Source organism: Vidua chalybeata, chromosome 4, assembly GCF_026979565.1.
Source record: "Vidua chalybeata isolate OUT-0048 chromosome 4, bVidCha1 merged haplotype, whole genome shotgun sequence".
NCBI classification, from domain to species: Eukaryota; Metazoa; Chordata; class Aves; order Passeriformes; family Viduidae; genus Vidua; species Vidua chalybeata.
In genome coordinates this window covers 38,664,183-38,679,105 of record NC_071533.1, presented here as the reverse complement: position 1 = coordinate 38,679,105, position 14,923 = coordinate 38,664,183, and the positions used below count along the sequence as shown (strand labels likewise).

General features: G+C 36.8%; 1 protein-coding gene across 2 annotated transcripts in view; it reads right to left on the bottom strand.

The window, feature by feature from the left end:
• SORBS2 (sorbin and SH3 domain containing 2) overlaps positions 1–14,923 on the bottom strand; it is a 144,209-nt gene that overhangs the window by 74,586 nt on the left and 54,700 nt on the right. For both annotated transcript variants that reach the window (XM_053940092.1, XM_053940089.1), the window contains one exon: positions 3,371–3,420. In XM_053940092.1, coding sequence (XP_053796067.1) covers positions 3,371–3,380 — 10 coding nt within the window. In that variant the 5' untranslated portion in view covers positions 3,381–3,420. The remainder of the gene's footprint in view (positions 1–3,370; positions 3,421–14,923) is intronic.

The window sequence follows — 14,923 nt, the reverse complement described above, 5'->3', positions numbered from 1 at the left end:
TTTTTACCACATATTCTACACTGACAGGTAAACATATTATTTGGTTCTTTTCTGCTGCTAAAAATTAATTTTTTTGTAGAATGCCTGGAACTCAAGCCCACCTAATTTACTTCAGTGATCTAAAAGTGGCTCAACAATCTGCTTAGGAACTCTGCATGGACCCAAGAAATTGTGTTCTTGTCTCCCAGACAAAATGTAAGAGAATAGTCCATGTAATGACTTTCATTAATAATTCTAACAAACAGATAATATTTGCAGTCTTCCAGAACTGCATACTTTTCACTCTTGGCTGTTCTTTATGCACTTCATCTAATGCAAACAGCTAACTTGTTTAATAACTTTAAAATTAGATGCATTTATCAAGAATGATCTGTGTGAAATTCAGCCAAAGTATTTACAGATGGACACTGTAAAAATCAGTTTTAACTATTAACTTCTATCCATTTATTATTCTTCAAAGCAATTACCTCTCCTCGACATGAGCTATGCATGCACATATGCATAATGAACAATAAGGACATTCATCCTGTGTTTTAATCTGATGTGAGTTTCAGGGGCAGCTCATGTTTTCTGTGAGTTAGTTAATCAAACAACCAAGTTAATGATGTTCATCAATCTGTAAAATACCTGAAGACTTATTGAAGAAACCTTCTAAATATAGCTTAAAATATGGTTCCGTTGATGATTGCTTTCTCTGGGTTTAAAAAGACACACACATTCTATGAGACTACTATTTTAAAATTATGACATTCGAACTCCGAAAGGAAGCAGAAGCTGAAGTACCCTTGATACTTCTGAAAAACCTTCTCTATATCTTATCTCTGTTTCTTTGCTTTTGCAAAAATGTTTCATTGCCTTTTGCTGCTGAATATTCCTTCCTAACATGTAGTACAGAATTAACATCAAATGCTAAAAAATCCCTCCCATATATGGTAGAGTATTGCAAACCAAAGCTCTTCAAAACATTTTCTCTGTAGACAAAAATATCTTCCAGAGGGTTTGCTGAGACAGACTGCCAAGTCTGCAGCCACAGGGAGCACTGGATTAGAGGAGCCCAGTCTAAGCAGTAGATTTACTTTTTCTTTTTAAAGCTGTATATACATTAGCTTTGCTACTCCATCAGTTACTGGCATCAAACTAGAGAGCTCATTTGTCTGCAGGAGTCATTAATGAAACATATTTTAAAAACTAGTGGCAAATCAATGGCATCTGATAACCTACAATTGCACCATGCACAAATTTCTGTTACAAAGCAGTGAAATAAGAAAAACCACCAACCCCAAAGCAAAGCTGTAGCACTCATGTTCAAAAGACAGTGCTACAGAAAGAAAAAAAAGAAAGTAGAAAGAAAAAAGAAAAAAAAAAAAAAGGAAATAAAAAAAGGAAAAAAGGAAATAGCTAGCCTGGAACAGCACACAGAACACCTTCCACCTGAGTCACTCTCTTTCTTAATGAAGTAATGCTTTAGATAGGTGCAAGGATAGGTGCAAGATGTCCACTTTTACACTCTACTCACAGGTTTTAATTTTTTTTACAGTCAGAAAACAATCTACCCCAATAGAACTGATAAATGCCACATTTTGTCAATACCTTCCTTTCAGTGCAGCTGATAACATGCACATTAATATCAAGCATATAGAAGACGAAAAAAATGTTTTCACTGTCCAAGTGCAGACTAGATTAAAGTTCAGTCTACCACCATGGTATCTTTAAGTAACTGGAGAGGATTTCAGGTGTGTTCAGGTCTTTAATGTCTGGTTTTAAGGCTCCAGTGTGACCAAAAGACTCCCAAATCCCCAAGAGAAGTCATTTAGCTACAGATTATTTAAATCTTATTTCTTCTCTCTTGAGAATTCATAACTTACATCAAAAATCTTAGTACAACATCAAACAAAGTCATACTTCAGGGCTGCAGTAGTACAAACTGGCAATTTCCCTCTTTATTAATATTTTTTGAAGTAGAAGCTATAAAATTACCTCTATCATATGATTTTGACTCATATGATGGCAATGCATGATGTAATTATAGTATGATGATTAGGAAAGTTATGTCTGAAATTAGTTCCATGAAACAAGTTGTATTTTAATACTATCTGAATTATGCATACTGATGTGTTTAGGAAAGACATCTCCACCAAAAATGAGAGAGGGCAGGACAAATTTCAAATGGTATTTTTATAAATTAAAAATATACCACCTTGGTTAGGTTTTGAAAAAAATTAACAACTAAAACTTTGGGGAACAAAAGTACACACTCAAATGGGAAACTTAATTTCTCCTGTTAATTCTATTAACAAATGTAGTGGTTTCAAGTGAACCAATATATTTTAGCTTTGTATTAAAAGATATGCTCAAGAAATGGATCCTACTGAGTTTCAGTTGTCTGAGACAACAGGACGCCATGAAGCTTGATTAATACAGTGATCTAGATAATGGCACCTATACCACAGAAAAGCTAATCCCTTTGACTTAGAGCTGAAATACTGCTGAAATTCAGACTTCAAAGGTAGTTCTGGTCCTCAGGTCCCACATATCATGTCATGGTGAAGAAGTGCGGTCAGTGATAAAGCCACTGGTTTGGAAAGGATGGATAGGTCTATCCTTGCACCACAGTTAATTTGCAAACCAGACAGTTCACCTATGGAGTCTAAAAAGAGCTGACTGCAACTGAAAATTTACACCTGAGTGAGGCCAGGATTTTAGCAGTCTGCTTTTAAGAGGCCTATTCCCTCTTCCAGCACAAAGAGCAGCACTATCTTACTGGCTTCAAAAATTCAGGAGCAAATGTTACTACACTCTCATAGATAATGAAGATAACTTTCTACAGAGTCCTTAATTTGGTCAATACATCTGCTACAGCAACTTGAGAGAAAATAAAAAGCACTGTAAGTATAACATACCCTCAAGATTATCCTCAGATGATACGCAAGTGCAGCTTGTAATATAGGGATTATATGCCCCTTAATTTAGTGACAGTACAGAATGGAAAGAAAGGATTTTTAGAGCATGTGCATTTTCTTAGGAAAATGTGATGCTTTAATAATACTTTTCCATCACTCTTATACCCTCACACTATATATTTTCACATAAAACATACATATGCACAAAACTGATACTATAAAATTAAGCACAGAAGTCTAAGCATGCACTTTTATTTTGTGTATCCATATATGTCCATACATAGAAAAACATGTATGTAAGTTTTATATATGGGATACAAATGCACATAAGCAGGCATACTATTAAAGTATCTTGCTTATTTTGAGTTCAGCACCAACTAAAGTACAATTTGTTTATGAAAATTCTAGTAAATTTGGGATCTTCCTGGCTCACAAAACAACACAAAAAAAATCTCACAGATGCAGCATACCTGTGTTCATTTTGACACTGGAGGATTTGCTATAAAAGTCTTCAGATTTCCTGCGGAAAATAAAACGATCTATTAATTTGCAGAGGACAAGAATGTGTGGCACAAAATGGCAGCAGAGCTTTTTGGAGGGGTGGAGAATCACTGTGATACAAATGGCAGTCCTATTTTAACACTGCTTTAATTAAATTGGTATTGCTTGTCCTTCCAAAGTTAAAGATGAGCTGCCCACTTCCATTATAAGTCACCCTATCTTCATGTGTTTAGTAGCTTTCTTGTAAATATTTGCTGTAGGATAAAAAAACCTAGTGATTAACTTCTGGTCTTGAAACTATAAACTAAAAATATTTTCCAAACAGGAATGTGGAAATATTTTTAAAAGCTGCTTATAAGGTTTATTCACTCCTTTGTGCAAACTAAAAGATGTGAAGAGTAGGTCTCTCCAAATATTTTCTAAGCAGCCAAAGTTACCAAATCTTTTCCAACGATTTATAAGCAGATGTGGTTGTTTTCATCCAGTGATTTAATATGTCTATCCAGACAACACTGACATTCTTAATGTTGCTTGATGTATTCTATGCACAGAATCAGGACATGTGTCTTGGCACTCACAGGAATCTTTATGAAAACTCCTAATGGAGCAGCAAATCAGGTCACTTTTTAAAGATAATAATTTGCACTAAAATAATATAAAGTGCACATGAAGGTTGAATCTATTTAGATATCCCAACTCTATACATTACATACAAACAAACAAATAGTAAAACACAACAAGCCAAACTACAACTGCAAAAAACTCTTAACGTGCTATATAACAGCCAGCTTTAACCCACTGATGTCATGAGATGGAGCAGACACTGTTTTTCCACCTACTGCCAGTTTAGATGACAGCTTGATCTCAGGATAAAGTGGCATCTGCATACTAGCCAGGCTTAGCTGTATTGTTACATATACACTGTCTAAAAGAATCTACTTTAGCAAATGGGCAAAAACTCTTGAGGCCAAAATGATTCTCCTACTCATTATTCCCACATCAAGTCTGAGATAAAACAAAGGTAAAAATCAGATTTCATAATGTAATACAGCTTCAAAAAATAAATAAAAAATATAAACTGCCTGGCTATGTTGGAGTAAATTGGAAGGTATGCATGAGGGGCCATTTCTATGATGGGAGATTAAGGTCCTAATTAATACAAGTAAACAAAATATCAAAACAGAATTCCAGTCTCAGTTTGACTCAACAGGAACCCTGAATTAACTGTACCTCTGAGGTAACGTGTATATTGCTGTAGTCTTTTGTGTTCATAACAAGGCCAGACATTCCATTGCTTGAAAAAATTATTATTTTTCAGAAACTATTTGATCTCTGCTGCTATTATTCAGTCAGCTTTTTGACAAAAAAATAGTATTTTTTTGAGATTTCTTGATTTTTTTTGATTTTTTTTTTATTTCTTGAGAACTATGTAAATAAATAACTGGCAGTGAATGAAGTTTTATAATATTATTCTTCTGCTGCAGCTATGAGCAAACTACTGCTGCGAATTTTTAAAAGATATTTTTAAAATTAAGGCAATTTTTAAATATATGGTCTCTGACTGAAATTTTGCATTTCTTTAACTGCTACAGAATGTCCTTACAGCCTCAAATTCCCACTGCATTTTCAAACTGCTAGAGGAGACACCGTTTCCAAGCCTTCTTTTAGCTTGGAACTGAATTGCTGACCGTACCACATATAAGACACAAAATGCAACATGATATTTATTTTCAGACCCAACAAGTACAGGACTCTTGGAACACTGCAGAGCTCAAATGATTTCTAGCAGGTGGCTTTGATATATTTACCCAAAGCATGCTTAACTCTTACTCAAGTTTTAACAGACAAAACTCAGTTTCAGCACTACAGCTTTGTACACCTAACAACTTCTATCTGTACAGTTTAGGCCAAATTCATGACACTTACTGAGGGACCTCAAACAAATCACTGATTTTTCCACATTAATCTAATTTTGCTGAAAAACAGCTTCATCTCGCATACCTAAAAGATATGCATGCAAATAAGGCAATCCAACTCTCACGCATGCAAACAGCAGGCCTCGTATTTAATACTAAAATTATTTTGAATTCTCTGCTTCTAAAGAGCTAAAGCACCATTCAAATGCTTAATGATACTGGGGTTGAAGCCAAATGAATGCAATGACATTAAATGCCATATGCCTGAAATAATTTTATTCAACAAAATAATTTTATTCAACATTGTTTCAATCAGTCTTTAAGATCCTTGCTTCTAGAAGGAAGTGGTGGGGGGAGGAACAGGGAGCAAAGGGCTGGTTTTGTTTTGTACTTCTGCTCCTTCTAAATTTTCCTCTTGAAAATTGTTCTTTGGGAATGGGTTTGCCCCTGACAGAGGCAATGAATGTTGCACTGGAAGCATCAGACACTTTAGTGCCAAAATGCACACCCAATGATCAGCTGAGATACTCAGCTCTCAGCCAGCCAAGGCTGTGGCAGAACAAAGGCCTGCAAGGGTCCTGCGAACACAAAGCACCACTGCAATGTGCGAGATTGCAAAATCAGTCACCTGGACTGGGCTCACACCTCATCTCTGATGCTGAGGTAAAAGAACATTAAGCACAGTAGCAGGCCTAACTTTTGCAGAGGGAAATCCTGGATTAATCTTCAGGGCATTTTTCTACAGTTAGCTTCATGTGAAAGAGCTAATGCAGCAGGCAACGAATGACTGTGCTAATGCACAAAAATGGGTCTGTTGGGTTGCATACACCTGCAGTTACCACTGCTACATTTAGTTCCAATAAATACATATCCTTGATAATATTACAATGATTAACAGCTCAGAAATTCTTTGCATTGCAAGAGGTTACTGAAAAGACTTGTGGGAATCTCATTGACATCTGCTCTATTTTCTCCAAGAGACCCTGATATCTGCTTGTAATTACTTCTGTTCCCGGTAAGTTCTGAAGTGTGGGGTGCTGAAGGAAAACATTCTGTCACCCCTTCTGTTCTACATTCATATGGAGCTATAAAAAGGGTTAGTGAGAAGTCAAGGAAGGTTTCCCCACCCTCAGTTTATTCATGAATCAAGATGCATGACTTTACTGTTAGGTGTTTAATTCCATTCTTTTTCAGATCTTCAAGCACCTACAGACATTAAGGCAGAAGAACCATTTAGACACAGTTTTGTGCGTTGTGCTCTCAGATGACCTTGCCTGAGCAGGAAGGTTGGACCAGGTGACCCAATGTGGTCCCTTTCAACCTTACCAATTCTGTAATTCTAAGTTACCTGTTATTTACTCTTTGCCATGTCACAAAAGATATTATGAAAAGCAGATTTAAAATGTAATTTTCTGATAGAGTTCTAATAGAGTTTCTTTATATTAATTCTAAATCTAATTCTAGTATGTGCTCTTTATAGTTACCATCTTTTGTATTGAATTCTACTACAAGGACCTTTGGTGAGAGGAGCAATTAATTTGGAACACAGAGTGCAGATGGATCAACAGCAGGATAGATTTGTGTCTGGCTGGAAAATTACAGATTTTCATTTTCTTAGGGAGAGAGCAGTTCCCAGATATTTGGAGAGGACAGGAGCTTTCCTGACTTGCATGAGAGGGAGTGTCAGACTTTCATTAATGTTGCTTGCCAGTTTCACAGTTTGAGCTTGAGAGAGTAATCTACTTCAGAAAATATCTGCAAAGTGAAGGAATCGAATCAGTTTACCACAAGGATTGTTTATTCAGTCAGTTTAAACATTGCAGGTGATCTACAAACACACATTTATTACCAGGCAGGATCCTATTTTGCATGTGGCAGTATATTTTTTTAATGTACATAATTAAGAATCTGCAGAGCATTCCTGCTCTGCAACAAGTCAATATACTTCATATGCCAACTCATACACTCAGTGAGGAGGGTAAAAAAAAAGTATGAAGCATTAGTTCTGAAAGTACAGTGAAGCTGCCTATTTTATTTCTCTCCCCATTTAGAAGAAATTCTTTCAGATGTTCACTGTTAGCGGGAAAACTACAGCAATGAGAATGCAATGAAAACCTGATAAACCCCAAATGTTAAGATTGTGACAACAACACTTGCACCAAGAAATAACTGTCCTGAGACTTCCTTGAGAGAAGAAGTCTCTCTTGCTGAGCATATAAGCAGGTAGAAAGTTTATATGCAAATACACTCTTTGTATGAGAAAATGTTTGATGGAGCACAGGCAGATGATGCTTATAATGAAAATGGTTCCCCCATGTTTCAGTTTTATTAACATGCAACAAAAAGTCCCCAAAGTGGCAGGGGATCTTTAATAAGATCCAACACAGCAAGGCCTATGCTGAACATATGCTTTAGTATGGGCTTCATGAAAGCCCCACAGAACTATTTCTATGCTTTATGTTAAACAGAAGCATAAATACTGTTTGCCCTAGACCACATTGCCTCACCTTATAAGGATCTGAATACTCAGAAGCTAGAACTCTAGTTCTAATTAAAGTGCTTTCAGATACATAATCAAAGAGAAAAAATCAGGTAGACAATTGACATCATAGTTTCTGTAATTTTAAGTTTTTCTTAAAAGAAGAGATCCTCATGCTAAGTGCAGTGCCGTTGTACAATTACTCACACACATTATCTGGAAATGTACTGATCGGATCATTAAACAATTGGGATGGTGAATAATGTGTATGGTCATAAACTTCTACTGGAACACAACAGATAAGTCACATTGTACTCAGCAGCAGTAAGTGCATGACCAGGGAAATCTCTACACACAAAAGCTCTGTTTCCTGGATCATCTGCAGTACTACAAACAAACTATCTTAGGCTGATATCTAACTTACAGCAGATCGGATATTTGAGCCTATTTCCTCAGCAAATACAATACCAACATTGTTACTCAGTGTACTGCTAGGACTTTGTGTTGGACAATGGCAAGTGGTTCTAGTTCCCATGTACAAATGTTCAAAGAGTATCAGATACAGGAAAATCCACCACAGGAGTCTACAGCTGATCATTCTCTATAAGCACATCAAGGGATTGGATGCAAGCGGAGGAAATAAAAGCACTATTAACCATTTCATGTATCTTAAATGTGAGTTGAAAATCATAAGGCAATCTCTATTCATGAGAATTATTAAGGTCTGAAGCACTTGTCAGGAGTGCTGTGGTCAGACTTAAGACTCTGAACTTGACAAACTTATGTGAAAAATGTGACTGTCTGAATGCAAGGGAATTGATCTGATGATGCAGGAACTTCTTTCCAGACACTTTTCCTAATCTAATTTCTCTGAGAATGCTATAATTGCAAGATTAACAGAAACTGGTATCATCTTTTCCCATGTTTCTTCATGAAACATAGAAAATTTACTAATTGTCTGATAGCAAAAGGAAAGACTACATGTTTCTAAACTGCAGGTTTCTAACAGTAATCTTTGTTCATGCACCTAGCATCAGTAGAAGAAGTTCAAACACTTGCACTTAAATTGGTATCAATGTATCTCTCTCTAGAGAAAACACATGAAGCTTAAAATTTTGCCTGTTTGTAGCATGATTTTTACTAGATACTTATTTTGACTTGGTATGTAGTGAAAAACAAACATAATTTCTGCACTTGGTTCTAAATAGGTACTTGCTGGCATGTCAAAATACTTCTCAGATGCTTTAGTAGCAGAACATTTTCCTAAAATGACACTGCAAGTATATGAGGATACCAAGAAAGTTATTCAAGCCGACATCATGATGTACATGGTACTGGTTATTTTTACAGCTGCAAAAGGAATGAGGAGGACAAACTGCTGCTCTTACATTCTGCATCTCCTCCTCTACCACTAGAGAAAATTTAATTAGTAATTCCAGTCATGCTTGTGGCATTTGTGATTTTTTTCATTATTTTTTACTACTTCAATATAAATAAAACAGGAGAAAGGTTTCATTAACTGAATAAAGGTTAAAAGAAAAGTTCCATTAACTTGCTGACTCCAGTTCATATTTCTTACCCTTTTACTATTATTACTGTTTTTAATACTATCAAATTTTAAATTTCTAGCCTTTAGTGGTGGTAATTTTTGTTCCCTGCTTTTGTCTTCCACATTTGCTGTTGTTTTACAGGAACTGTATTTGATCAAATGGATTCATTCCATAGGCTGGAAATTATTTAAGATTACTGTATGGGAGCACGTCACTGAAGTAAATATGCAGTGGATTGGTGTGCACGGACGTAATTACAAAAAACTCCACTGTAAGACAGAGTGCCTTCAAGGCATTCTGCGTGGTCTTAGTACTTCTGAAAGTTTTCATTTTATCATGATGAAGCATTTGTCTTTTAGGAAATCCAATTTTTAAACAATGGTACCCAGAATTCACCTGCCAAATCTTTTAGACATTCTTTAAAATTTTATTTAAAGTTTCATTTCCAAGAAGATACAAATATTCCCAGAATATCCAATTATTTCTCCATCTTTCTCAAGACAAATATCATTAGAACTATGTTCCTGTCAAAAACTCATCACTGAATGGTTAAATCTGGATTCTTTAGATCGCAGTAACTACCAAAGTTATCAGGAACATAAGACAGTTTTAGTTTCATTTCCAGAACTTTGCAAATTACTGGTCACTTGAATACTTCAAGTATTGTCTAATTTTCTGTTTCTATATGGTATGAAAAACAATGCATTCTTGCTCTTTTCTGTTAGGGATGTAGTATGACTCAATTTCAGACTAAACATGCATAAATCTCTACTGAAATTAGAACTCGTTCATACAGGGCTTTTTTCCCCCTATGAGTCAATATCACTCCCTATAGAATCAGTGGGAATAGTGTTAATTCATTAAAGAAAAGTCCATTTCTGTTAGCCTCTGTTGGTTTTGTCTTAAATATAAAATGCTTCCTGAACTATTGGGTAATGTCACATACAGCTAAGAGAGTTGGACCAATGGGTGAGGTGATAAAAGACTCTTTAATATATTCTTTTAAGTATGCTGAAGGAGCAGCATTTTGCTTTAATCTTTTTGTAACACACGCATAAAACCAGAAAGAATAACTATAACTTAAAAGACTAAGAAGATACCAAGTGAAAGATTTTATTATTTTCTAAGATATTAATTTGAAGGGATTGTACAGGAAAACTTTCAGTTCCCCTCTATTGAGGGGTACTTAAAACCTGTGACCAGTTTTGGCTAAGTTTACAGAGATGCAGAGGTCTTGGGAACACTGAAGGCTTACAAGTTCCATGAAGAATTCTCATAGAGAATACAGACCTTACCAGAGCCAAGTGGACAATATACTCTAGCATTGTTAGATAAAAGTGAATTCATATACAGGAAAGAGGACTTAGGAGCTGTATATGCATAAATGCATGGACCTTATAAACCCAGCCACAAAACTCTCTCCCACACAGCATCCAGTTTAATCTGCCTTGTTAGGCAGGAGGAAGACAACAAAAACAACCAAAATATTTCTGCTGTCTAAAAAGGTGAAGAGTTGAACCCAAGCTTTTTCCATTACATTCATTCCAAGCTCTGCATGGATTGATGACTAATACAGTTGGAACTCACTGAACTGCCTCGGTGTGATTCAATTCCAAAGGATGTTTCAGCATCTGCAAGTAGAAGTAACTTTCTCCAGCAAAAGGGTGCCAAAGCCTGACATCCACACAGGGGCTTGACTTCAGATCAGCTCTACTGTGGCCCTGCAGACCAGAATACTACTGACACACCTACTTCAGTGACCTCCTGGCACAGGAGGCATGTGAGGCTCCTTCCTTGAGCCACGTATTCCAATTTAGGTTTGTTGGTACATCTGCAGATGTGAACCCTGTGAACCCAAAATGATAAGAGCTAACGAGCAATTAAATGGGGAAAAGATCATAAGATTTTAGTTTAGATTAAGGAGTTGTGAAGCAAAACGTAGAGTAGATTTATTCACTGTTGGTCTGAACAGACATATGGTTTCTTCAGTTCTGCTGCACAAGAAATACTTCTGGTCTTTCAGTCTTCATGCTGACTTATAATGCCTCAATACCTAAATGACTCATCAGTGACAGCAAGTCAAATGCTACAAACTTCTATCTTCTATCCCTGCTATAAAGCCTGCTTTATACCATGCAGTGTATCTTATTAACTCCTAGCACATTTTTCCATTTCTCAAGAATCATAGCACTGCTTGGCATAGCTGTAGTCCCATTAGAGACTTAACTGTTCAGAGGAAAGAAGATATTTAACAGCAGCAATACTACGTGCTCTCAAAACAAAGGAAAACTCCTTATGTACGACACATGAAAACCAGAATAATCAGCCTTGCAAGCTTGAATTTAAATGTTTTGCTGATATTGTATTTTGCCTTTTCCCATGGGGCACAATCATCAATTTTCATTTCATAGAGCTTCACTCCTCCAGATAACAGACATCAAAATAATGCCACTACTACTGTTTACAAAATGAGTATGTGCACTGTACTGTCAGCTGATTTCAGACCTCATGAAATCCAATGTGCCTCAATGCTATATAGAAGAACAAAAAAGCCACGATTCTTCATAATAGAAATATCACTCCCATTATGGTTGGGAGCATAGCTAACTCATGTAAATAAGGAGTGTTAATACTAACTACCTGCACCTGCTAGCTGAATTTCAAAAGTTCTAGACATTTGGTAAATTTCAGATTGTATGCTTATCCTTCTCTCTCCCTCTCAATACCTTATTCTTCACCAAGACATTTAAGATTTCTGCTAAATGAGCACATCCTTTACTGATTCTAGAGCAAATCAGAAACCATCTTAAGCTAAAACTCACAAAGATTAAGCAGAATGGTATTGGAACAGTTGTGAGATGGCACAAAAAAAAGGTTCGTTCTTCACAGAAATGTTGAAAGAAAACACCAGAGGTTTGTGCCAGGCTTGCAGCAAACATGGGACAAGGTTAGGGATCACCCGAGAGGTGACTGGGTGCCTGCACTGCCACGTGTGGCTGTGCAGTGCATGGAATCTGCCTGCCAGCCACCCACAGGTCAGAGCTTTCCATGCTCTTCCACAATAATGTACAATACACTACCACAGGAACGAAGAGGGAGGGGCACAAATCAGGACAAGTTTTCACTCTCTTAGTTTCCAATTACCAAAGCAAACTGTGCCAGCAAATGGAAGAAGCACCCGAAGTAGTCTACTACTGACTCCATTCCTTACACAAACCTACTCCCACATCCCATGAGGAAAGCCACTTTGTTTTCTGGATGAGGCCACAGATTTGCAGAAATAAGTGATTACAAAACAATTGCAATAACTACATCCACACAGAGGGAACAAGCTGAAGCAGTAGAGGTAGCATCAGCTGGAATTTCCTACTGCAGTCTTCACAAAGGTAATTCCTTTGCCCATCACCTAGATTCTCCTTCCTTCTGAAAGGAAGGGGAAATACTGAAGTTTCATTATCTGGCACCACAGGGACACCCAAATCACTTTTCTAGAGCCATTAGACAAACATCTGCCTTCTAAGTTTTCAGCCCCAGATCCCTTCCTAACCAGTCTTATCTCTCTTAACTCACTTAATTCCCAGTTTTGTTGCCACTACTCTCCAAACCAAACTCCTCCTTCCCCTGCCAAAGGCAATTTGTCACAGTCTACTGCTCTTATTCCCTCAGTCTTCAAGCCAGGCAGCCTTTTACTCTGCAAAGAGTGGTCTATAGTGGATCTGAAAGAATAGCAAACACCAACCTCATTTTCAGATTGCTCTAAGCATTCATTGCAGTACCAACTACATGAATAGTCCCACTCATTCCCTATACTAGCCCTGGCACTTAGAAGCATTCAAGTACTCAATTCTAATTTCCCATTCATGTGCAATGGGAAAAGGTTTTCAGATTCTGCTTTTGCCAAATCTCTACTGAGCACCTGCAAACAGATTTTTTTTTTGTGAATTTTTGTAATAAGAGGGAAAAGTCACATTTCTATCAAAGCTGTGTTAAAGTGTTTCACTGTATTCCAGCCAGTGAGTCCAAATTTAGTTAAAATATAGGTGACCACAATTTTTAATGTAAATAAAACCATTATATTATAGAATCATGATCTCTAGCTTTTGACAAGAAACTTGAAACAGAATCTTAGCTGAGCAAATTATGATAATAGTTAGATAATGGATCTGCTGCAGCTAGTTAACAGAGGCTAACAGTGCAGTTCTGAACAAAATGATTGAATATTTTACCTTTAAGACAAGGTTTGTTTCATTATTACAATGATATATGATAGTACATAGACAGAGCCTTTTCTGCTTTCTAACCACCCGGTGACATTTTGCCAAGGGTACGTTCCCAGGAGCACTGATGGCAACAGGATTGAGTGGGTTTAGCACTGGCTCCAAATGCAGTGTGTTACACCGAGGTTATCAGATTAGTTCAAATGTACCTGCAGCAGCCCCAGCTCTGACTGACGCCACAAGTGCTATTTAGGGCTCATTGTTCTGCTTGGTAAGTGTCACTCAACTAACTCATGGAGTGCCTGCACATGGGATGGTGTCTGTTTCAGGAAAACACATAGATCAGTTACATGCCTTGCTGTAATACCAGCTGTTCAACCTCATCAACTGCAGTATGAATAACAAAAAGGGGATGGATGACATAATGCAGCATGACAGAATATCTTCCTTCACATACTAACCCCCACATTACTTAATATAATTATTAAAATTATGTCCTCAGCTTAATCTGGTGTACCCAGTATCTTAATGTCAGTTTTACAGCACTAGGCATTTTATGTGTTTATTTATTTTAAATTGGTGACAGTAAGTGCCATTCCCTTAGCAGATGTTCTAAGCTCCCACACTCTTAATTATAGTTTTATAACTACAGCCACCTACCATACAGTGCACAGAAGCAGTGTGTCATTTCGAAAGCCACTGCTCCTTGCTCATTAAATTCCCCTGCTTTGTAGAGCACAACTGATTTCAGCTGTACGCCAACCCACATGCACCTAACATCAGCACATGTATTTCATGTGAATGTACACAAGTTAACATGGAGGCATGCTGATTCTGTTTAGGAGTGTTCAGAAGAAGAAAATATCATTAAGGTAAATGCATTTTATGATTTTAATCAATACACTACACTGATTTGTAAGTGACATAAGTTAGAGTAATTTTTTTCTCTGAAGAGGAAATTTATTTAAAATAGCTTGAAAAATGGAAATTTAACTGTAAACAAATCTTACTAAGAACAAACTAGTCAGAGAAACATGGATAACACTGTTACCCTTCTATTGCTTTCACTCACACTGTATGAAAATCTAAAACTTTAAACAGGATCCAGACCATACTGAACAGTGATGGGAACAGTGTATGTTCCAATACTGTTATGGCAGCCTATAAGCTTCTTCTTTCAGCTTAGCCATATGAAAACCCATAAGGTTTTTGTCAGGAAGAAGTGTCAGAGTGCTCTGTCAGTTCTTGGTTTTCTCAGCAGCTTTCTGGGATGTTTTTCAGCACTCATAAGTTACTTACAAGCTACTGGGCAGCAGCCCAGCAATCCTCACAATGGAGTACAGCATCTTTAAAATTACCA